This window comes from Lemur catta, chromosome 2 (assembly GCF_020740605.2).
Source record: "Lemur catta isolate mLemCat1 chromosome 2, mLemCat1.pri, whole genome shotgun sequence".
In the NCBI taxonomy this organism is placed as follows: domain Eukaryota; kingdom Metazoa; phylum Chordata; class Mammalia; order Primates; family Lemuridae; genus Lemur; species Lemur catta.
In genome coordinates this window covers 14250415-14273675 of record NC_059129.1, presented here as the reverse complement: position 1 = coordinate 14273675, position 23261 = coordinate 14250415, and the positions used below count along the sequence as shown (strand labels likewise).

Below are 23261 nucleotides of genomic sequence, written 5' to 3'. Positions count from 1 at the left end.
TTCTACTCTCAAGGGTCCTTGAGGAAGCATTTGCTTAACCCTACATCCAGGCCATCTCAGCCTCCCAGAGGAGCAGACCAACTACTGACATTAAGGCCACATGGGTGGGGAATGGAATTATGGGGCTGACGGTTCAAGCCAATCCAGACAATGAATCATTAATTGCTTGGAGGAATCGGAGCCTCAAAAAGTAAGTGCAACAACTAGGGCTGACTCTCCATCTGTGCACGCACCCGTTGAGTGCCTACTCTCTGCCAAGGCACTGTGTTTTTGAGCCCTGGAGGCCACAAAGTTGAGATAACTCCTGCCCTCAGGACTTAATAAAGTAGCTCTCAGTCAACAGAGCAGGAGTTGGCAAACTACAGCCCAAGAGGGCTCCCTGTTTTTGTTGAGTAGTTGCAACAGAGGCCATGTGGCCTGCAAAGCCTAAAATCTTTACGATCTGGCCCTTTACAAAAAAGTTTGCCAATTCCTACTAGAGAAGAGATGACATATAACTAAAGAAATTAGATGGGAATACAAATTATTTGCATAATAATATCTCAGAGAGGAGGCTGGCTGAATTAACAACAAAAAGCATGAATAATATGAGGCTTGATTACTTTGAAAAGTCACAACAAAGTTCCTTCTTACATTTATCATATGCAACTTAACTATATGCACTGGTTTAACACACACTCACATATCTTAATCAACTACTGATCTGGTACAGACACCAAAGGGCTGATCAGTTCCAACTTCTAAAGGAAAGCTGGCTGTGATGAGTCCATATGAAGAAAACCAGGAACACTGTCATTTATGGGTGGTCTAAGGGATTTTTCAAGGGTAATTTAGACTCCGCTTGATTTTTCCTTTAAGGGTACACTCTGGACTTTGGAAGCTAATGCTTGCACAGGTTCATGACTCCACAGCACTCAACACTAAAGTGTTGAAGGACCTGTTTTAATGAACAGATAAGAATGGTTGACTGGGCACAGTGGCTCATGCCTATAATCCCAGAACTTTGGGAGGCCAAGGCAGAAGGATCGCTTGAGGTCAAGAGCTTGAGGCCAGCCTGGGCAACATAGCAAGACCCCCATCTTTACAAAACATTTTAGAATTAGCCAAGCATGGTGGTACACACCTGTAATCCCAGCTACTTGGGAGGCTGAGGCAGGAGGATCACTTGAGCCCAGGAATTTGAGGCTGCAGTGACCTATGATCGTGCCACTCCTCTCTAGCCTGGGCAACAGAGTAAGACTCTGTCTCAAAAAAAGAAAAGAAAGAAAAAATTTGTATGTTATACTCTGTTTTTCTATGTTTTGATTTTTAAGCAAAGAAAGAGAGGCTGCTTTAGCATTTGGGATCAATCAAAGAAGTTTTCTTTGCTATTTGAAACACCAAATGAAATCATACATAACATGAAATCTAAACTCTGTTTAAAGGGAAAGCTCATTAAATTAAGATAACCATAGCCTGGCCCTAGGGAAACTACAAGAATTAATGAATGTTTACCGTTCTTGCCCTCTCATTCTCAGACACCTAAGATAAAACCTCAACAGGCTACTGCTGAAAGCATCGTGCTTCAAATTACAAGAAAACCAACGTAGCTTCAAGCAAAAAATGCCAAGGACGGGGGTTGGGAACAGATTCTGCATAGGAACATCAGATGCTAAGAACATGTTGAGGAACACTGTACAAGGGACCCTTCAGTCACGTTGTGGATGCTGCCACTGAGATGCAGAGTACATGTCAGCTTGGAGGAAAGGCTCCAACATTCCAAGTCACTGTCCTTATATGTAAAAGCTTTGAGGTGCCACCCTCTTCCACACTAGCTGATGTAGGAGTTGGAGGTAGTAAATGTGTGCATACAGAAGTCAAACCTGTTTTGTAAAGCTCACCATAGAAAGCATGCTTAAAAAACAGAATTTGGCTGTAGGCCAGAAAATCAGTAGCATTATGGGAGGAAAATAAACTAAAAGATTAGAAAACAGTCAGTAACGGAGCCCTTCCCTAGAGCCAAAGGGGGTGTGGGTATTGTACAATCTCACATCCACCAAAAAATGCCATACACGCTTCCAAATGCTTCAGGAAAGAAGGCTTCATGCTAAGTCACAATAATACGCATCCCCTGGGAAGTTAACATGCAGCTCCTACACTCCCCTTCCTGATTTACAAAACACAGGGCTCTGGGGGCCTGAGATTTCAGTCCAGCCTGAAAGGGCTGGTGAGCGGAGCCCTGACATTGGCCATCCAAGGCAAAAAGCACTTTCTTACATCTCGTGACAAAAAAAAAGAAATACAAATAAAAATAGAACTTCAAAATGATATGTCAGTTCATTAGGCTGCTTTTTCAATTCCCACTCCCCCAAAAATACTGCCCTAAGGGATAGCTGTAGTGTCTCTGCTAGTAGCAAAGACATTTTCAAGAGTCAAAAAATGAAATACAAAAAGAAGTTGATTTACAACACACTAAAAATGCTTTCCCCAAACTAAATAAGTCTTTTTCTTTTTTTTTTTTTTTTCTTTTTCTCCTAGCCCTTTGGCTTGGGACTAGCTGGCAGTGATCCTCCTGGCAGGTCACTCCTCCATCTGGGCCCAGGCCTCCTCTGCCTTCTGGTAGTACTGGTTGGCCAATCGGCCCTTCATGGCCTCCATGGCTGCCTCTGCCGCCTGGGTGTACAAGTCCCCTGAAAGAGAGCAAAGTGGGGCACAAAGTCGTGATCTGCCTGTTGTTTTTGCCAGCCCAGTACCCCCTACTCCTCCCTAGGAGTGCACCCGGAGGCTTCTTTAGGAACCCAAACTACCCCTTTTGCCCTCTCCCTCCTGCCAGGTGTTCTGGGTGGTGCTTTAAGGGTGGGCATGTAATCAAGCCTGACCAATCAGAGCACGCCCCCCATTCCCTACCACCCAGGGATTGGTCCAGTCTTCAGCATGGCCAATCAGAAGAAGCCATCACAATGACCACAGTGATTGGTTTAGGGATGGGCAGGTGATTCAATTTGAGCCAATGGGAATCAGGCTGAAGACTTCTGCAGAACTAACTGGGGATCTATGAAAATGGAAGAAATACACTATAAACAGCTTCACCTCAGCTCTGGACAGATTTTGCTACCAAGTGAATTCATGCAAAAGTTACAAAACTACTTTTGGTTTTCAGAGGTTTATGGATTTAGAAATTTTAAATAAGAGATTTATAGATTTGCATTATTATTTTCTAATTTTTTATACAACTTTAAAAAAAAACCTTTTTAAACTTAGCTTCATCCTATACCTGTGAAATCAGGAATTTATTAAGTTTATTATATATTATGGACTGAATGCCTCAGGCCCCCCGATGCACAAATTCAAACGTTGAGGTCCTAATACACGATAAGACTGTATTGGGAGATAGGGCCTGTGTATTGTTCTGTTTTGCGTTGCTATACCAGGAATATCACAGACTGGGTAATTGGTCACCAACAGAAATTTGGCTCACAGTTCTGGAGGATGGGAAATCCAAGAGCCTGGCAACAGCATCTGGTGAGGGCCTTAATGCTGCACCATCCCATGGGAGAAGGGCCAGAGAGGGTGAGTACAAGTGAGCAAGAGGGGTCCAAATTCACTTTTGCAACAAAGCCACTATCGCAATGACTGACCCACTCCTGGGGTAAGAACATAATCCATTCATCAGGGTGGGGCCTTCATGGCTGAATCACCTGTTAATACCATCACTATGGCAATTAAATTTCAACATGCCTTTTGGAGCAGACATGCAAACCACAGCAGCCTGTGAGGAGATAACAAAAGTTAAATGAGGTCATAAGGTGAGGCCGTAATCACACAGGGCTGGTGCCCTTACAGAAAGAAGAGACAGCAAGAGTGTTCTCTCTCTGCACTTGCATCCAGAAGAAAGGTCTGGTGAGCAAACAGTGAGAAGATCGCTGTCTAAAAACCAGAAACTGAATTGGCCAGCACCTTGATCTTGGACTTCCCAGCCTCCAGAACTGTGAGAAATAAATTTTTGTTGTTTAAGGCACCCAGTCTATGGTATTTTGCTATGGCAGCCCAAGCAAACTAATACGTTATGTAACAGAAAAAAATATATAACTTGTCCATCAACTGATGAACAGATGAACAAAATATGGTATATCCAGACAATGGAATATTATTTGGCAATAAAAGGAAAGGAGTTCTGATACATGCTACAACATAGATGAATCCTGAAAACGTTATTCTAAAGTGAGAAAAGCTAGACACAAAAGGCCACATATTGTATCATCCCATTTATATGAAATGTCCAGAATAGGCAAATCCAGAGACAGAAAGTAGGCTAGAGGCTGCCAGGGATAGAGGTGGGGGGAATTGGGAGTGGCTGCTAACTGGTACAGGGTTTCTTTTTGGGGTGAAGGAAATGTTCTGGAATTATATAGTGGTGATGATTGCACAATACTGTGACTATACTAAAAACTCGACTATATACTTCAAGATGGTGAGTTTTAGGTTATGAAAATCTGAACTCAATTTTTAAAATTGCGAAACTCCCCCACAAAGCCCTAACATATAACCATTAAAATAAAAATGTTCATCTTCACATGAGCTCCATAAAGCCTCCTCCTGGGGAAGAGCCTCACCCCAGGGGCAGGCCTGCCAGGCCCTACCTGATCTCTGCGGGTCCTTCTCCAGCCTGCAGCCGCCCGTGAACAGCATCTCGGCCTCCCTGGCCAGCAGTGTGTACCGGGGCTCATCTTGCATCCCATCGTACTCGCCACCCTCGTCGCAGTCCGTCCTCTCCAGGGCAGCATTGTACCAGTGCAGGGCCTCCACCCAGTCTTGGCATCTTGCCAGGAGACGAGAGGGAAAGGGGAGGTTACCATGGCAATGGGGTGGAAAGGAGAAGGGCCACCCAGCAGCAGGGGAAGTCAGGGATCCCAGTAGGGCCACCACCTATGGTTCACAACCCATCATACCCACGGCCACCACGTCTCCGGGACACCTTCATATTGTAGATTTATGTACTTATTAAGAGAACAATCAAGTAGCTTTTCCTTAACAAAATCAGCATATTACAACAATTTCCCAACAGATGGAAGGAAGTAGAGCGCCTTGAGGAAGGGAGCCATTTTTCTAGTTTGCACCAAAGCACCTATGGGCTACCATCAGCAGCGACCTGGCGGAGCCGCCCTCTGAATCAGGTAGAGAACGGGTGCATGGGACACCCTCTGCAGAGGCCTCCAGGGCCATCTGAGCTCCCGGGACACCCTCTGCAGAGGCCTCCAGGGCCATCTGAGCTAACAGCAGCCGCTCAGCCCCCTTTTCTGCCCTGCCTGTGCTGGCCGGCGCTGGCTCTCCTACAGCACAACATCCAGCTTACCCTGGAATAGCCGACTTCCCCCCTTCCAGCTCTGTCCCCCTACCCTCATCCTCCTCCTACTGCAGCACACGTATGGCCAGCACACCCCCAAGGGCATGCACAGGTTCCGGCCAAACCGCAGAACACAGAATACAGAGCCAACAGGGCGGCGCGCTCTTCTTCTTTGGGAGTAACCCACGTGAGTAACTGTTTATAGTATATCAGGAAAGAGCAAAGAGAGAGACCCAGAGAAGAAGGTCTGTAGTTCTCATGAAACCTTCCAGGAGCAACAGCTTTAATGACTCACTGTCTTCTCCTCCTGGCCACAGCCTCCTCCGATGCCTATCTGACCCGGTCTGTCCTCCTTACCGGCTCCTGCTCATCATCCTCTGCACCAGGCTTGCAGGGTCACCTCCTATTCCCCAAACGTGCCGGCTCCTGCCTGCTCCTTGGCCGTTCCAACTGCTGTTCCCTCACCTTGGAACATTCTTCCCTAATTCTTTCCACACCTGGCTCCTTGCTGCTGTTTGGATGTGTGTTCCTTCCAAAACTCGTGTTGAGATTTGATTGCCAGAGTGACAGTATTAGGAGGAGGGACATTTGAGAGCTGACTGGGCTGTGAGGGCCCTGCTCTCGTGAACGGCTTCATGCTGTTACTGCATGGGTTCATCAAAGAGTGGGTTCATCATCAAAGAGTGAGCTTGGCCCCCTGTGATTTTTCTCTCTCTTCCCCTCCCTGTCACTCTCTTCTCCTTCCACCGTGTGAAGCAGGAAGGCCCTTGCCAGATGCCGGCACCTTGATGTTGGACTTCCCAGCCTCCAGAACTGTGAGCCAGTAAGTTTCTCTTTATGATAAATTATCTAGTCTCAGGTATTGTTTTATAGCAGCACAAAACTAAGACACTTCTCACCCCTCCAGACTCAGCTCACAAAGCACCTCTTCAGAGGTGCTTCAGGGTGTCCCCAAACACCCTGTTTCTTACAACAGTTATTGCAATCTTCAATTCTCCTTGTTCACTTGTTTATTATGGTCTCCCTTGACTCACATGTAAGCCCCAAGAAGGCAGGGGCCTTAGTCTGTTTTGTTAACTGCTAGAATTCCCAGCGCCTGGCAAGCAGCACAGGCTCAAATATCTGCCGAATGAATAAATGTAAACCAGTGGCTGTCTGGGATGGCTTTCAGGAGATAACCTTGACTCCATTTTATCTTATTAAAAGATGGAAATCATTTGAAAATTATTGGTTGCATGCTCAACAAACTTGAGTTTTAAAACTGGCTGGAAGTCACTAGCCTAGATGACTTCACTTCTTTCTGCTCTGACCCTCCCCTGTCTTAAAGTGCAAAGCAGAATTGTCCCGAAAACATTATATGGGAAAGGGCCTAATCTCTCCCTGCCCACCCCCACCAACACTATCCCAGTGATAAGGTGCCCACCCTGCCTTGGAATTTCCAATGTCTTTTCCTTTCCCTATTAGATGGTAACTTCAGAGAGCCAAAACCCCTGAAATGCAAATTTGGGCCCTGCCTTACCCATAGCTGGTCCTTAATTAATGCTCCCTGAATGGAAGAGGCTGGACCCGCTTGGAATAAGGATGAATAAAAAAAAAATAAAAAAAATAAAACTACAGCAGAAGCTATAAAAAAAATCTTGATAGATTTAACTATATAAATATTAAAAACAGATGTGTCCCCAAACCCAATAAACAAAAGTCATTATGTGATGCCTGTGTCCTCACCCCATCTATGGTAGTCATCTCTGAAAAATACCTTTTTAAAGAGAAACACACGCCAAAGGGTTAATGGCCTTAATATGTAAAGCATACTTACAAATCAATAAAAAACCTATCATCTTGAATAGAAATAAAAAGTAGAAAAAGGCAGGAGCACACCTAGCAAAGGCTTTTTAAGGATCACAGATGCAAATATCCAACGCCCAGCTCCAGCTACCCCCACGCATGCGGTGCTTCCCCAGTGGGCACCACATGTATACACTGGCATTTGACCTGATACGATTATGTCAGGTCTTTGTTTAACTTCCCCTCCATGCCAATAGACAGTACACTGGATGAGGGATGAGAAGATCTATGTTTTGACCCTGCCATGTCCCAGGTATTTGACCAGGGGCAGGTCCCCTTACTTCTCAGAACTACAGTTTAGTCATCCATAAAATGGGGCCAAAAATACCTGCCCTGTCTGTGTCAAAGAGATAGGTTGGTTAATTCATCCACACAACTGCCGAGCCAGGCTCTGTGCTAGACACTGGGACCACAGCAACGTAGGAGGACCCAATGTTTGTTTTGGATGAAATAAGATCACAGGATGAAGTGTTATCCAAACATATGGGAGCATTACTGTCACACGGTAGGTGTCTGATAAATGTCGGGGCTACATGATATGTAATACTGGCAGGACCCCATATGTCCAGAAGTATTTGACCCTAGGAGCTTGATATGATAGAGCCACAGTCCTGAGTTTCCTTTGAAACCCATGAGGGAGCTGAGACTTTGACACCAGAGAGGAGGGAACCATCATGGTGGTCCAACCCTGGAGATTTAGGCAAGGAGATTTAGGGAGTCAAGTTCCAACGGGCACCACAGAGGGTGAGCAAATCATCCCATGCTAAGTTCAATTCCCCTAAACAGCCTCTGCCCCTGGACTTCTGGGACCTTCTACTGGCCAAGCCAACTCCCTGAAATGACTGGGCCATCCACTGCAGGAACCAGTCCTGGCATCTCAGCCTGAAGGATAAATGAAAAGGGTTGACACCTACAGAGCCGCAGCCTTCAGGAGTCTCGAAGCCATTGGGGAAATCTCACCCTGGAGCTTGCCTCCTTCTACCTGCTGCTTCTTAGAAGTGAAAAATAATACAAATAAAAATAAAAGTAGGAAAAGCCAATTAAAATCACCCATCATCCTAACACCTAGGGACAATGACTCTGACCTTGATGCTGCATATCTCAGATTTTTTCTTGCATATACTGGCTAGAACAGCTGCCGTGTGTCACACACTTTATACGCCAGGCACCGTGAGAGTCATGGGCAACATCTCATTCACTGCTCGCACAACAGCCTCAGGATACGGGTGCTATAACTACTCCCAGCTTGCAAAACGAAGAAACTGAGGCCAAGGAGGTAAAATAACTTGCCCAATGTCACTGGATTGGTAACAGGGAACCAAGACTGGAACCCGGGTCTGTCCTAACGCTGGAAGGCAGCGTCTGCCCGCAGCCCTGATTCCCACCAGCTCCACCTGAGTGACAGCCGCAGTACCTGTCTGGGCTGAGGTTCTGGCCGCTGTCAAAAGCTCGTGCCACCAGGATCATGGACTGTCTGTCACCAGCTTCAGCTGCCTTCAGTAAGTAATCGAATCCTTTTGTTTTATTCTCTTCCGTCTCCTGTCGATACAAACCAAAGAGGGAGAAAAAGCAAAGCAAATGAGGCTTGCGTTAGAGGAGGCTGCCAAGATCTCACTAGTCAATCCTCCCCGTTTCTGGAGTTATTTTGAGAGCTCTGGGCTGGGCTGCTGTAGAAGGACACATCAGCCATTTTTAGTATGTGCACAGAACCGTGTAACCGTCACCACAATCAATTCCAGAATACTTCTACCAATCCAAGAAATTCCATACCCTTCAACTGTCAATCTCCCCTCACCCCTGCTCTCCCCAGCCTGCCCAGCACTAGGCAACGACTAGTCTACTTCCCATCTCCATGGATTGCCTGTTCTGGACATTTCCTGTCAATGGAATCATACATGTGATCCTTTGTGACTGGCTTCTTTCACTTAGCATGATTCCCTCAAGGTTCACCTATGTCGTAGCATGTATCAGTACTTCATTTCATGATCAAATGGGGTAGTCCGTTGTGTGCTCATCTCACATTTTGTTTATCCATTCATCCACTGATGGACGTTTAGGTTGTTTCTACTTCTTAGTTATTATGAATAATGCTGCTATGAACACTCGTGTACAAGTTTTTGCGTGGATGTATGTTTTTATTCTTTTGGGTACGTAGCTATGAGTGGAATTGCTGGGTCACATGTACCTCTATGTGTAGCCTTTTGAGGAGCTGCCTGCCTGTTTTCCACAGTGGTTGAACCTTTGCTCATTCTCCCCAACAGTGTAGGAGAGTTCCTGCCTCCACTCTGGTCCCCTGAGGACCATTCCACAGCAGCTAGAGAGATGCTTTTGCTTTATTTTTTGGAGATGGGGTCTTGCTCTGTCACCCAGGCTGGAATACAGTGGTGGGATCACAGCGCACTGCAGCCTCGAACTCCTGAGCGTTCTCCTCCTGCCTCAGCCTCCCAAGTAGCTGGGACTATAGGCATGTGCCACCATGCCTGGCTAACTTTTTTTTTTTTTTTTTTTTTTAAGTAGAGACAGGGTCTCACTATGTTGCCCAGGCTGGCCTTAAATGATCCTCCTGCCTCAACCTTCCAAAGTGCTAGGATTCCAGGCTGGAACATCTAGCCAGAGAGATGCTCTTAAAACCTAAGTCAGGTCACATTACTCTCTTAAAACTGCTCCATTAGCTTCTTACCTCACTCAGAGACACATCCAAAACTTTCATAGTGGCCTATAATGTTCTTCTTAACCTTCAAGTTTCAAGAAGTGTGGCAGGGACTACCACTTACCCCCCCACCATCCACTCTCATTCTCCCCGGCCATGTCTTTGCTGAGCACAAGGCTGACCAGCTAATGACTACATTTCCCAGACCCCCCTGCAGCCAGAGCCTGTGTCCTAATACAAGAGGCCTATCCCGTCATTCTTGATCACATTCCCCATCATATTTTCTCCTCCCTTGCACTTTAGAACAATGCTTGGTGCAAGAAGTGCTCAATAAAGGTTAGCTACTTTTGATTCTATTGGAAATGTTTTTATTTGTTAATTATTATCTGTATTACATCCTAACCCATCGGAAAAGGTTTCCCATGAGCACAGGGACCTTGTCTGCCTTACTCGCTGCTGTGAATAAGAACCTAAGACAGTGCCCAGGTGCTCAAAATGCAGGCACCCAAATGAATGTCTTAGCAAGACAACAGAAAAAGGCCCCAAGAGCGGGGACGCGGGGGGAAGTGGGAAAGGGGAATCTAGAGTGCACAATGGCCTCTCAGCGCACGTGGTGATCACTTTCCTTGCTAAGCTGTAGCCTGGCCGGAACACAGCTCATGTCCTTCCTCCCTGCCATGTCCTAACCACACCGCTCTATGCGGCCACGCTCCTGCTAGGGGAAGCTGCCAGAGTCTGTCCCCTAGAGAAGGACGCTTGGAACACCTATAGATGAGGAAGCTGCACTTGCTTCTTAGTCCCTTTACAAAGTTGCTGGGGCACAGCTGGTGTAAATAGCGTGGGATTGCAAGGAGAGTTAGAAAGTCTCGGAGAGATGGGATCACCCGTGGTCCTGGTCCCCAGCACTCTTATATTCTGTCCTCAAACACTTCTGAGCTGTCCTCTCTGTGCCAGGCTCTGCGGTAAAAGCTCGCACAGGCTGAATGCAGCAGTGTGCCGGAGCCGGCTTGCGCAGGTTTGCAACAGAGTTCAATTTTCAGGGATTTGGCAAGCCAGTTGTAAAACACGGCCATTATTAAAAATTATATCACATGAATTATGTTTATGAGATGACTTATATTAAATGAATTATATTAAAAACCAAGGCAATAAATACTCCAAACTCATCACTTCCTCACTATTTTTACTACGTTTTACTATTATCTATGTTCTTGAGTTTATTTACGTCTATTGCAGGGTTGCTCAACCTTGGCACTAGAGATATTTTGGACCAGACACCTTCGTTGTGGAGGGCTGTCTTATGTTGCGTGTGATGTTTAACAGAATCCCCACTCTCTACCCACCAAATGCCAATAGCACCTCACTGTTTATGACAATCCAATGTCTCCAGACCTTGCTAAATGTCCCCTGGGGAAAGAGAAGGCAAAATCCCTGCTTAAGAACTACTGGTTGAGAACCACCGCTCACTGCGTGTGTATGACAGAAACACCAGATAATGACGCGCCACTGCGCATTCTTCCCAGCTCCGTGTTCAGTGATGTCACCATGGTAACTTGAAATTGGCCGTGGTGAGAGCACTTACCCCACAGAAAGCAGATGATGCTGCACATCAGGGTTTGACTTATTGTTCTGTCAATTATCTAAACTTAAGAAAGGATGAAACTCACAAGTGGGTCATGTCTGTGGCCATTCTATTGTGACGACCACAGGGAATCGAAGACATATGCTTCCAGTATTTAAAACTATGATCTGATTCAGGAAAGAAGTTGCTCACATCGGTGGCAAATGAAGTTCCAGTTCTGACATATCTCACTTTCATCTTACTCATTTATGTCAGACTACATTCTTCATCAATTGTAACCATAGGTTGGCTATGGATACAAGAGTTTGAACAATAATCAGTGAAGTATACTGTGAAAATCAATTCACTATAGGGAATTTATAATAAAGAGTGCTTTCTATTGTTATTTGTAAGCTGAATGCTACATATTATTATTTATTTATTTATTTTGTTTTTGAGACATGGTCTTGCTCTCCCTAGCTAGTGAGTGCAGTGGCATCATCATAGCTCACTGCAACCTTAAACTGGGCTCAAGCAATCCTCCCACCTCAGCTTCCCGAGTAGCTGGGCCTACAGGCACATGCCACCATGCCCAGCTAATTTTTAAATTTTTTGTAGAGATGGGATCTTGCTATGTTGCCCAGGCGGGTCTCGAACTCCTGGCCTCAAACGATTCTCCCGCCTCAAAGTGCTGGGATTATAGGCATGAGCCACCACGTCTGGCCAGTTTCAACTAACTTTGAAGGATCTGCCCCCAAAGCAATGGCCAAGACATTTCTGTGTGCTGCATAAACCTCTAGCAGGGGAGGCAGGTGAATGAATGACCGACAGGAAGGGAGGTGGGCGAGTGACGGGTTACCAGGCCTCCCCCGACCCCTCACCTTCACAGAGACGTCAGCCAGGATGTGGTGGGGCAGCTGTGAGTACATGAGGCCCAGGCCCACGATGGCCTCCAGCTCGCCCAGGTCGGCCGCGTGCTCCAGATGGAAGACCGCCGACTCGCGGTCCCACTCTTCGTCCTTCTCGCAGAAGCGCCCGCCCTCGTGGTAGCGCACCATGGCCAGATGGACCTGCCACACAGACTGCGGTGTTGGCCCGGCTGTCTGGGAGGCCGAAGCTGCACCCCAGGGCCGCCCAGCCAAGCCTGCGGGAGGAAGCGATTAGCGGAGGAGAGGCGTGAGCGGGGGGCCTCCGGGTTAGTGCAGAGAGGGCTCTGAGATGGGTATCGTGGATACCTTCCCCAAAATGGACTTCCCGATTTTCTTTTCAAGGTCCAGAGCATTAAGCCTTTGCACTTCCAGGGCCACGGCCGAAGCCCTCGGCAGGTGGAGGCGGGAGGAGTTGAGGAGATTCCACTTCTCTACACAGACCTGAAGGGAGAGAATCGGCCAGAGAAGCGCGAGGCTGGGGTGGGCACTTCGTCACGGCTGTCGGCAGCCCCCACTACACAGCAGCCTGGCTGGAAAGGGGGGGAGCGAACCCTCACGGTGTCACAATTTTATTGGACAAACACGGCTCCAATTTTAATGATTCAAATGCCACCAGCAACAGGACCACTAGCTGAACAGACTGTAGGAGCTCAAGGATGCGTTTCCCCCTCATTTATCAGTGCAGCAACCCCCATGCCAGCTCCCCATAGAAGGCACCAGAAGAGTCTGATTCAGACCTTCCAGGAAGTCACTTTGCTTTCCACTGCGAAATCACCACAGTGCCACGGGCAACATCCACAGGGTGGTTCAGAGAATAGTATAGAAAATACATAGTTTATGCCAGCCAAAGATGCCCTGGTCCAGCAGTTCTTGCAGCATAAAGCTGGGTATGTGTGCGGTCCCATGTGTGTGCTAGGCATCCCACAATGCACAGGACAGTCCCCACAGCAAAGAATGATCCAGCTCAGAAGGCCAAGAATGCCATGGTTGAGCAACCCTGCTCCACACTGAGCTGAGAAGACCCTGACCCCACCAAAAAATACCCCATGGTAAATAATTAGTGTTCTGGGAGCAACAAGAGTCAAGCCTGCAGGGGTGGGCAGGGGAGATTCCCAGAGGAGGTGCCACACCAGGATCCAGGCTTGGAGAGCAGGTAGGCCTCAAGGAAGGATGACCAGAGGAGGAGGAAGGACCTTGCAGGTGGGAGAAAGACTTGACTTAGCAAAGGCTCAAAGGTGAGAGGTTCAAAGCATGTTAGAGAATCAACTAGAGAAGTGGGCAGGGCACAGGGCTGGTCTGTCCCAGACTGGCCTGATGATGACCGTCACCTACGATGCTCATTAGATGTACGAGCTGGGTAACTGAGGAAAGGTGCATAAGACCCCAGTTTTCTCACCCCTAAAATGGGGATGAATAGTATCAGCCTGTCTCCCTGGGTGGCTGCCAGAAGTAAACTGATTAATGCTGCAAGATGCCTCCACAGCAGGCACTTTAACATGTGAGCTGTAGCTGTGGTGACGTCCCCTCAAGGACGGGGCTGCTCTGCTCTGATCCTCCCCACAGTTCCCCTCCGCATCCTGTCCAGGGCCCAGGCTCAAAAATACCCCCCTTGCCAAGGGGATCTGCTCCTTTGCAAAATCTTCCTTTAGGACATGTAGGCAGATGGGCAGGCAGCAGTGACACGAGGGAGGACAAACAGCAACAAAGCCCAGAGGAGGAGGGCAGCCGTGCCCAGGGAGCTGTGGGGCGCATTACCCGTCCGGAGCTGCCCAGGCTGTCCTCGTCAGACTCGTACCGCCGGCTACTGTTGGAGTGGCCCTGAAGGGAGGCAGATGACAGTGATCCAAAGAGCAGGTCTTTCCCCTAAGAACCTCCCCCTGACAACCAGCACCCCCCCATCCTCCCAGGGGAAGCAGCTCTCATCTGGCCAGCAGAGGGGATGCTAGGTCAGTGGTGTGTTAGGGCAGCCACGGCCTCGAGGTCCCTCACTCACTGTGTGGACGGTTGGTACCAGATTCCAGCAAAAAGCCACTGCGGGAACAGTGCCCAGTCCTTCCTTTAGCCAAAGCTCTTACTGCATGTTTTATATTCACAATCATAAAGCTGAGACCAGAGGTCTCCCAGCAAGACTGGCCCTGACGTGCAGGCTCGATTTGGGCACATGGTCAGTATGGCCTCTAAATGGCCGACACTCCCAGGATGCTGCGGGGAGGGGGCCTGAGGAAACAAATCTTGCAGCCCTCCCCCAGGGACTGCCAGGACCCTGTGCCTTGGAGCTGGGCCCTCCCACCTGCGCCAGCACCCTCCCTGCCTTGCAGCCAAAGGCTCCCGCTGCACTCTAACACTTGTCCGCCATTTTCAACCTTATATCTAAGCTTCCTCACTTGCCCCCTGACTGGTCCACATGATCCTGTTTTATCTTCTCTCTTGCATTTATCTTTATCTGAAATAATCTTGTTTATTAATTTACTTCGTATCTTCTCAGGACCCACTCACATTCCCCCTTCAGGAAGGGGGATTTTTATTCTCCTGGAGGATAAATGAGGCAACAGGGGACTCTGGTCTCCTTTCCTGTGGATTCCTTACATGTTCTCGGAGCTCAGGGTCATCCAGCTCACCCCGCTTCTCACTGGGGTACCCGCTGTCCCCACTGTTCTCAGAGTCCTGTGGAGAGAAGATGACCTTAGGGTCTGAAAGGTGACCTTACTAATAAACTATCTAACAGGAAAAAATAAACTATCAAAGAGAAAGTAAGAAATAAACTCATAGTACATAATTGCCCCTTTGGAAAAATAAAAAAAAAAAAACCTCACAACTACCCCCTTTGTTTAGTTTAATTAAAACACCTATGGTCTAACTTGTTATCTCTAAGACTTCATTTTCTTAGTCTTGAAGAGCACTAAGCGGACAGTAGGGGTACGAACTCCCCCCTCCAACTCTCTGCCTCAGTTCCTGCAAGAAACATATTTCAAGGACTCAGATAAGCTGGCTTTACAGAGAAAAGGGAAAAAAAAAATAGAAAAAGCAAATATCACTGCTCCACCGCTGCTTCTGTTATCAGTCTGCTAAAGCAGAGGGAAAAAGGCGCCATCTTTACCCTTCAAAACACCAGCTGCTTTTCTCAACTCCCCGGCACTTTCACTCCTTTCTCTGTGTGCTGTGGCCACTCCCTCCTTCATGCACTCTCTCTCTTTTTTGGGAAAATCCATAAACTTTGTACATCTCTCTATCCTAAACTCTGTGTGAGAATTCTTCCTCCAACCCACCACGAGCACCTAGAAAGTTTCCACCCTAACAGGGTCCCAGTGGTCCTCTAAGGACCTGGCGGTGACATCTGGACATCCCAACCACTGGCTCTCTCTCCTTTGTCCATCACCTCACTTAACATCCTCTTCCTTGCCCCTTGCTGGTTGGGTGACAATGAGGCAGGATAAAGTAATGGTGAAGACCTTGGGCTCTGGAGCTAGACTGCCTGGGCTCAAACCTGGCTCTGCTACTCGCCAGCTGTGACCTTGGGCAGTTGCTTAACCTCTCTGAGCCTTCAGCATCCTTAGCTCTGGGGATTCATTACAGCACCTACATCAAAAGGCTGGCTGTGAGGATGAAGCAAGGTGTTATACTCTGCAAACGTGGATTGCAGTAAGGGCTTTACTCAGAGTGACTCACCCATTTCACAGGCAGAGAAACAAAGGCTGGTTTCAGGTCCATGACCCATGGACAAAAATACAGCCTTGGGAACAATATTTACTATCAGTAAGTCCTCAGCCAACACTGCACAAGTCACCTAGGCATATTTCTTATCCTCCCTCAGATCTGAGTTCTGTTCTGAAAGGGAATCTGGTATAATTTAGGATCTCTAAAACTTCAGTCATGTGCCTACCAACACTGAGTTCTGGCCTTCTCTGCACGTCACCAGCCCCGTTAATTACCGAATACTTTTATTTTCTTTCCTTCTTTATTCTACTAGGAAGTATTTCAAACACACGAATAAGCAGTGAGAATTCTAAAATCAACTTCGACACACCTACCACCCAACTTTGTCAATTCCTGACACTATGCCTTAGTTACCTGAGATCTTTTAGTTTTAAAAGGAACTAAAATGTTACTATTAAAATTTGGACCTCTGTGTGTCCCTTCCCCTCCCATTCTCTTCTCCCTCCAGATAAAACCACTTTCCTGAATTCATGCTTCTCATGTCTTTAGAGAAACCATTGTATGTTACTTAAATAAATATATATTTTTTAAAGCAGCTTGGTATCACTACCATAAACGTAAAACCTGGATCACTCTCGCAGATAGATGGGAGGCATTCAAACATGTATAGTGAAACCCTTGGCCTCTGGTCTGGCCAGGGACCCTCTCGAGCCCGAGGAACTGTGCTGTCCTCAGAGAGACCTGCCCTTGTCTCTAGACAACTCTAGAGCCTTTGTCCTGTGTGAGCTGAGAGGCTGATGGGGTTTTCTTTTTAAAAAAATATTTCAATTTTTAAAATTTGGGTATAATTTATGTACAATAAAATTAAAGTGTTCATTTTGTTGAGGGAAAGGTTCTTTTTTGGAGGAGCTCAAGTGGCCCTCCCACCTCAGCCTCCTGAGTAGCTGGGACGACAGGTGCGTGCCACTGCGCCTGGCTGTGAAAGGCTGTTGTTGAAAATGGATCACAGGCCCTATCTGCCCACGAGTTCCACAACCTTGGGCACCTCGTCCCACCCTCTGGCGTCACTCCCAAGCTGTGACACAGAGAAACTCATTCAAACCCCTGCTCTGTGATCCCAGCGAGGCAGCCAAGCTCTCCAAGCTCAGTTTCCCCATCTGAGAAATGACACGAACACAAGGCGGCAAGGCAGAGGGTGAGCGTGGGGTCGGACAGCCTGGTCTGACCGCTGGCTCCATCACCGAGTGACCATGAGCAAGCAGCTTAACTTTCTTGCACCTCAGTTTCCTCTTCTCGAAACCAGGGATAATGAGAGAACTGCTCGAGCAGCTGCTAACATTGGGGACAAGAAGCAGGTGGCAGAGGGCAGGGTTGGGGGGAAAACTCGTCACCATGCTAATTCTTCATGCCTTTTCCTTTTAACACATGAGGATGTGTTTTTTACCTATTCTAAAATCTTAACATTTATTCTAATTCTAGAAGGAATAAATAACATCTACCTCATAAGTTGTTGTGAGGATTAAACGAGACTATCTACTGAGCCCATAGTGACGCTTCCAGATGTATCAGCTATTTTTTTCTTCCATTCAAGAACTCTGAAAAGCAACTTGAACTTGAACTTGAACCTTTGGGACAATCTGAGAGTGCAGCTTAAAGTGAGCTTGTGGTCTGTGCAACTGTGACATTTCTGCAAAGTCTGTTTATTTAAAAAATTCATAAGAAATTTTAATTTGACACCTTAATACACATTTGCGTGCATGCAAATATGATTCTTTCAGTTTCTTCCCACTGAGTCAACCTGAAGCTGCAGGAAACTGTTTATCCAACTTCTGTTTATCCAACCCAAGAGCATCACAGCATACTGTGCTACATGTCATGGATCTGAGACCCAGTATAGCGCCGCGATGAGACAACCGTCACACATGTGGCCAATCCAAACCTGGGGCTGAACCTGGCATTTACCAGAAGGTCGCACTGCCGCTGATCTGGAGTCCCTCTTCCCTAACCATCTCCAGGAACTGCAATGAACCCAGCTCTTCCCCAAGGAAAGCTCTGCCTTGGGCAGGAGGCTGGAATCCATCTGTATCCTCCTGCTGCCCCTACCTCCTGCCTTCCTGGCAGTGCCCAGGGGATATCTGGGCTGGGTTGCCCACCTCTGAAGTTGAAGATTCACCCTCAACTCCCACTGGGATAGAATCCAGTCCTCCACCCCAAGGACACTGGAATCTGCAGCGTCTCTCCCTCCGCACTCACCCGGTGATTGTCCAGATGGTCATGGTCTCTGGGCACCATGTTATCGAAGTCACTGAACACTGGCCAATCTGGGCAGGGAGAGACAGAGATGATGTGCTGGTTCCACCGCAGGAATATTCACAAGACCAACCTACAGCCCAAAGCAGACCACACCTGGCACCAAGCCTTTATTATTATTATTTTAGTTTTAAAGAAAAGCACAAGAGAACTTGCTCTAAGCCTGCCACTTGCCAGCTACATAATTCTGAGCAAGCGGCTTCACCTTCAAGGCTCATCAAGGCTGTGATAATGCAATTATACTTGTAATGTGTTTATTAGCACGTGTGCCTGGCCCACACTTGGCCCCCAGTAAGGGGAAGTTGTGAAGGAAGAAAAGCCATTTGTACATTTGGGGCCCAAGAAGTGCACCTCAGACAGCTTCAAAACCAACCGTCTCCTGCTGGTTCCCTGTCTCTGTCTCCTGCCCTGAGCTCTCTCAAGCCAAATCTGTCTGCCTGCCTGTTTTTATACAGATTTTAAAAATGGCTCTTGCATTTTTAAATGGTTGTCAAAAGTCAAAAGAAGAAGAAAAAGAATTTGTGACATGTGAACATCATATGAAATTTAAGTTTCAGCATCCACAAGTAGTTTTATTGGAATACAGCCACACCCATTCACTTAAATATTTTCTGTGGCTACTTTTGTGCTGCAAATAGAGAGACTGAATGACCTGCAAAGCTTAAAATGTTTCCTCTCTGGCTCTTTTAAGTAAAAGTCTGTTGGCCCCTGCTCCAGACGATCCCAAAGGCCTTCCAGTGGAGACGTCTAAAAGAATCCTTCAATGTTTTGACATAAAATCTGCCTCTCCTGCTCTGAGCCTGTTCCCTCCTACAGACTTTCCCTGATCAAATGACCACACTATCCTTCCAGTTCTTCAGGCCCAAGTCCTGGCATCAGCCTTGCCCTCTGCCTTCCCTGCACACCCTCAGCCACATAACACAAACTCTATCACTTCAACTTCAGAAACACAGTTTCCATTTTTCACCTCTGACCTATTAATAGCACATTACTAGATTTCCTAATGTTGAACAACCCTCACATTCCTGTGAAAACCCTATTTGACAGACTATTCCTTCAAGATATTACTAGTTTTTACTTGTTAATATCTTATTTAGAATTTGTGTGTTCTGTGGATGTATGTGTGTGTATATTAGTGAGGTTGGGATATAGTTTTCTTTTTTGATGTTTTGTCAAATTTTGGAATAAGGGTTTTGCTAGTTCCATAAAACACACTGAAAAATGTTGCCTTGTTTTCTACAATAGGAGTTGTTTTTATGGCATTTAGATGACCCATGTCTTGAAAGTTCATTCAAAGAACTCACCTGTAAAACCATTGGGGCCATGAATCTTTTTGGTTAGCATGGCTGATTTTTCTAACATAAATTAAAGCCAGTTTAGCTCTGCCCTACCCCTTGCCTGTCCCTTCCAACCACAATGACCAGGGACCAAACCATCACTCACGGAGCTGGTCCAGCTTCTGGCTGTGTGGTGTGGCCGAAGACGGGGAGGAGGGGAGAGAGTCAAACGTCACATCGCTCATGTTCTCATCTCCAGAGTTTTCTGAGAGGCGGAGGAGCAGGGGGGGCCGGCTCCCAGAGAGGGTCCTTACTCGGGGGCTCCCACACTTTTCCTCTGTCCCCCTCAAGATGGTCTTGGCTGATTGCTGGGGACATTAACAAGGATATTCATGTCACACAAGCACCCTCTGGGGGATGAAGGGCTCTTCCTGTTGTTCCCTTTAACCCTGAAGCTCTTTCAGCCATGGCTCCTATACATGCCCATGTAGGGGCTGATAGAAAATTTATAAAAAATCAGAAGGTATTAACCCTAACACCTCCAAGAGGGGACATCTGGAACAGGAGCTCGAAGGACCTGCCAGCCCCTAAAGTGCTGACCACACTTTACAGCCCTGAGCAGGAGAATATATCCCACTCTATGTCCAGAACCCCAAGCTGGTCTTTGCCAACATTCTCTTGTATCCGGTCCATGTGGCAAGGTGGGGGGAAAGGGGCCTCATCCCGGACAAATTGAGGTGCTGGAGAGCCAGGTCTAAGTCCAGTCATCTGTCGATGCACCACACAAACATGCACACCATGCACACACCTTCTCACTGTCTCTGTCCCCTCACCCTGGTCAAAAATGGGCCCGACTCAAGCAGACACCAGCCACTCTATTGTGGGGACACTCAAGAGGGCTTTGTGTACTGAACTGGGGGGCGGGGGCGCGAGTTGTGGCACAGATGTGACGGATCCTTCCTGCCCTGGTATTCTTCCACTAAGCACTGCCAGGCCTGGCTGTCACCACCCAGGGAGGCAGCGCTTGCTGTCTGGGTAGCAGAAGGGCCTGCCTGGCCAAGCAGGTTCACTCTGGGCACCTACCAGCAGCTTGGTGTTCTGATTCACCGCGTCCCTCTCCCGTGGCGAGAGGTCGAAGGGAGCGAGGCCCATGCTCATGCAAATCCGGTTGCAGGCGTGAGAGTAGAAGAAGAGAGCCATCCCCCGGACACCTGTGGACAGAGCAGGGATGCCTAGAATGTTGCTTTGCTTTGTGACAAGGGATGGGTAGTGCCAGCCCCATAAATGTGCCTGGGGCAGGTGTAAAATGTGCCAAGCGTAGGGCAGTCAGACATCCCAGGACCCCATCTCGATGACCTTAGGAAAGTTCACAGACTGTCGCAGCCTGTTTCCTTGGGTGCGTAAAGAGCTGGGAGACTTTAGCGGGCAGGTTGGTATCCGTGGAGGTAGGCTGGCTTTCCTACCCACCTAGGTTGCCGTCTCCAAAGTCAGTGCCCATCTCAGTGTGGATCTGCGGGTCCGTGTAGAGGTCGCCCACGCCCTGGATGTCCACCACGATCAGCTGATGGCCGGAACGCTCAAACGTGAAGTGGCTGAAAGCCTGTGGGGGACAGGAAGAAAAAGGTAGTTGCAAGAGACCAGGGCTGTGACCTGTGCAGACACTGGCCAGCCTCTGGGCTGGGTTGAAATGCCCCAGCTCTGCCCATGTTGGGGGCTTTCTCTGCAAGGAGGTGTAGAGAGAAAAAAGACAAAGGAAAGAGGCCTGTTCAATTGGCAGAGACCTTGGGGCTGCAGTCCTGTGGCCACCTTAGTTCTGCTGACAGAAGCCAGCGTGGGGTGATAGGTGTCCCATTACAGAGTCTCCTACAGAATGCTCCAAGGGGCTTGAGGGTCCTCTGAGGATGTGGGATCCCATACCCACAGGGACCCTCCTCTCCAGGGGCTGAACCTGGCCAGGCTCCTACCCCAAAGGGCTGGGGTGGGCAGAGGGTGGACGTGCAGGCAGGGTGAGCCTGGGGCCTCACCTGCGGTGTCAGACGGATGTTGTCATCACGGACAAAGCCTGAGTTGGAATTGTACTTGATATACTTGCCCTCGATGTAGTGCTCCAGGTGGAAGAGGGGCTTGCCCGGCCTCTCCTTCAGCTCAATGATGCACATCTGCATGATGTCCACCTGACAAGAGGGGCAGTGCGGTCACATAGAAGGGCAGGGGGAGGGCTTGAGAGCAGCCAGCTGCCTGGGCACAGATGCTGGCTCCATCAGAATCCATTCTCCCCTTTTCCTTTTAGAATGAAAACACCCATCCCTGATTTTTAATAGGACATACAGCCATCAGCTAGAATGACATTGCTGAGCTTCCCTTGCAGCTAGGTGTGACCATGTGATCACGCCTGGCCAATGGGAAGTGAGCAGCTGCAATGACATCACTCCAGCCTGCCCCATAAGGTGGACTCTTCCTGTGAGCCAGAACTGACCACGTGGTCCACAGCAACCCCCAGGGGATGGCAGAGCAACAAGATAGAAGGAACCAGGGCTCTGGATGGCTTCAAGAAGGCGAGGTACCAGCCCACCCCACGGCACCCATCAATAGGACTTTTACATGAGCAAGAAAGACACCATCTCATGTCAGCACATATTTGTGGGTCTGTCTGCTAAGCAACTTCACCTTTGTCTTACACTAATGCTGTGAATTCGGGTAAGTTATTTTACTTCTCTGTGCCTCAGTTTCCTCACCTGTGCAATGGGAATCTCAGACTTAGTATGTGCATTAAATGTATTGATGCACAAAGGAGCCAGGAACCTTTGCTCATGTTGTTATTATCAATAGACACAATTCTAGAGTAATATCAAGTCATTAAATATGAAATATCTGATTTCAAATCAAAAGTTTAGTTTACTGTATCTTAAACAAGCAGCAGTACAATTAATAAAAGTGTGCACCTAAACTATCGACGCAGTTTTACCATCTTAATGGTAGCTTGTTTATGCCAGCAGTGAAGAAACCTGGAAAGCGAGTGGTGAAATCTCGAAAAGGCATTTTCCAGCTTGTTGAGAATTGAATATTTTTCTTTGCAAGAAGTGGTCCAAAGCTTGGAACAGGTGGTAGTCAGTTGGTGCAAGGTCTGGTGAATATGGTGGATGACAGAGACTTTCCAAGTCCAGCCTCTGTAGTTTGAGCAGCGTTGTTTATGTGACATGCAGTCAAGCGTTGTCTTGCAAGAGGATTGGCCTGTCTCTATTGTTCAATCTTGGCTGCTTAATTGGAAGCATCCTCATCGTTTCACCCAGTTGGTTGCAGTAGGCATCACCATAATTGACTGACCAGGTTTCATGAAGCTGTAGTGGATAGTACCAGTGCTGGACCACCGAACAGAGACCATTAGCTGGTTTTTATGAATATCCGGTTTTGGACTATGTTTCAGCACTTCATCTTTATCCAACCATTGTGCCAAATGCTTGTGATTGTCAAAAAGAATCCATTTTCCATCACACTGAACAACACGGTATAGAAATGGTTTGCCTTTATGTCATGACAGCAAAGAAAGGCAAGCTTCAAGAGGATTTCTCTGCTGGTACTCATTTAATTCATGTAGTACCCATCTATTCCAGCTTCTTTACTTGCAAATTTGTTTCAAATGGTCCAATATTGTTGGAATAGTAACATCAAACCTTGCTGCTAATTCACGCGTAGGCTGAGATGGATTTACTTC

The 23261-nt window shown here is 47.6% G+C and overlaps 1 protein-coding gene across 2 annotated transcripts in view; it reads right to left on the bottom strand.

Annotated features, from left to right (window-relative positions):
- Window positions 1-1249: 1249 nt before the first annotated feature.
- EEF2K (eukaryotic elongation factor 2 kinase) overlaps window positions 1250-23261 on the bottom strand; it is a 55227-nt gene continuing 33215 nt past the window's right edge. The window contains exons 7-18 of one of the 2 annotated variants that reach the window (XM_045542764.1): window positions 21574-21723; window positions 21017-21149; window positions 20633-20760; window positions 19716-19917; window positions 18216-18283; window positions 14895-14972; window positions 14064-14126; window positions 12615-12749; window positions 12261-12449; window positions 8583-8707; window positions 4620-4798; window positions 1250-2669 (exon numbers count right to left, since the gene is read on the bottom strand). In XM_045542764.1, coding sequence (XP_045398720.1) covers window positions 2560-2669; window positions 4620-4798; window positions 8583-8707; window positions 12261-12449; window positions 12615-12749; window positions 14064-14126; window positions 14895-14972; window positions 18216-18283; window positions 19716-19917; window positions 20633-20760; window positions 21017-21149; window positions 21574-21723 — 1560 coding nt within the window. In that variant the 3' untranslated portion in view covers window positions 1250-2559. The remainder of the gene's footprint in view (window positions 2670-4619; window positions 4799-8582; window positions 8708-12260; window positions 12450-12614; window positions 12750-14063; window positions 14127-14894; window positions 14973-18215; window positions 18284-19715; window positions 19918-20632; window positions 20761-21016; window positions 21150-21573; window positions 21724-23261) is intronic. The other variant, XM_045542765.1, reaches the window with a different exon arrangement.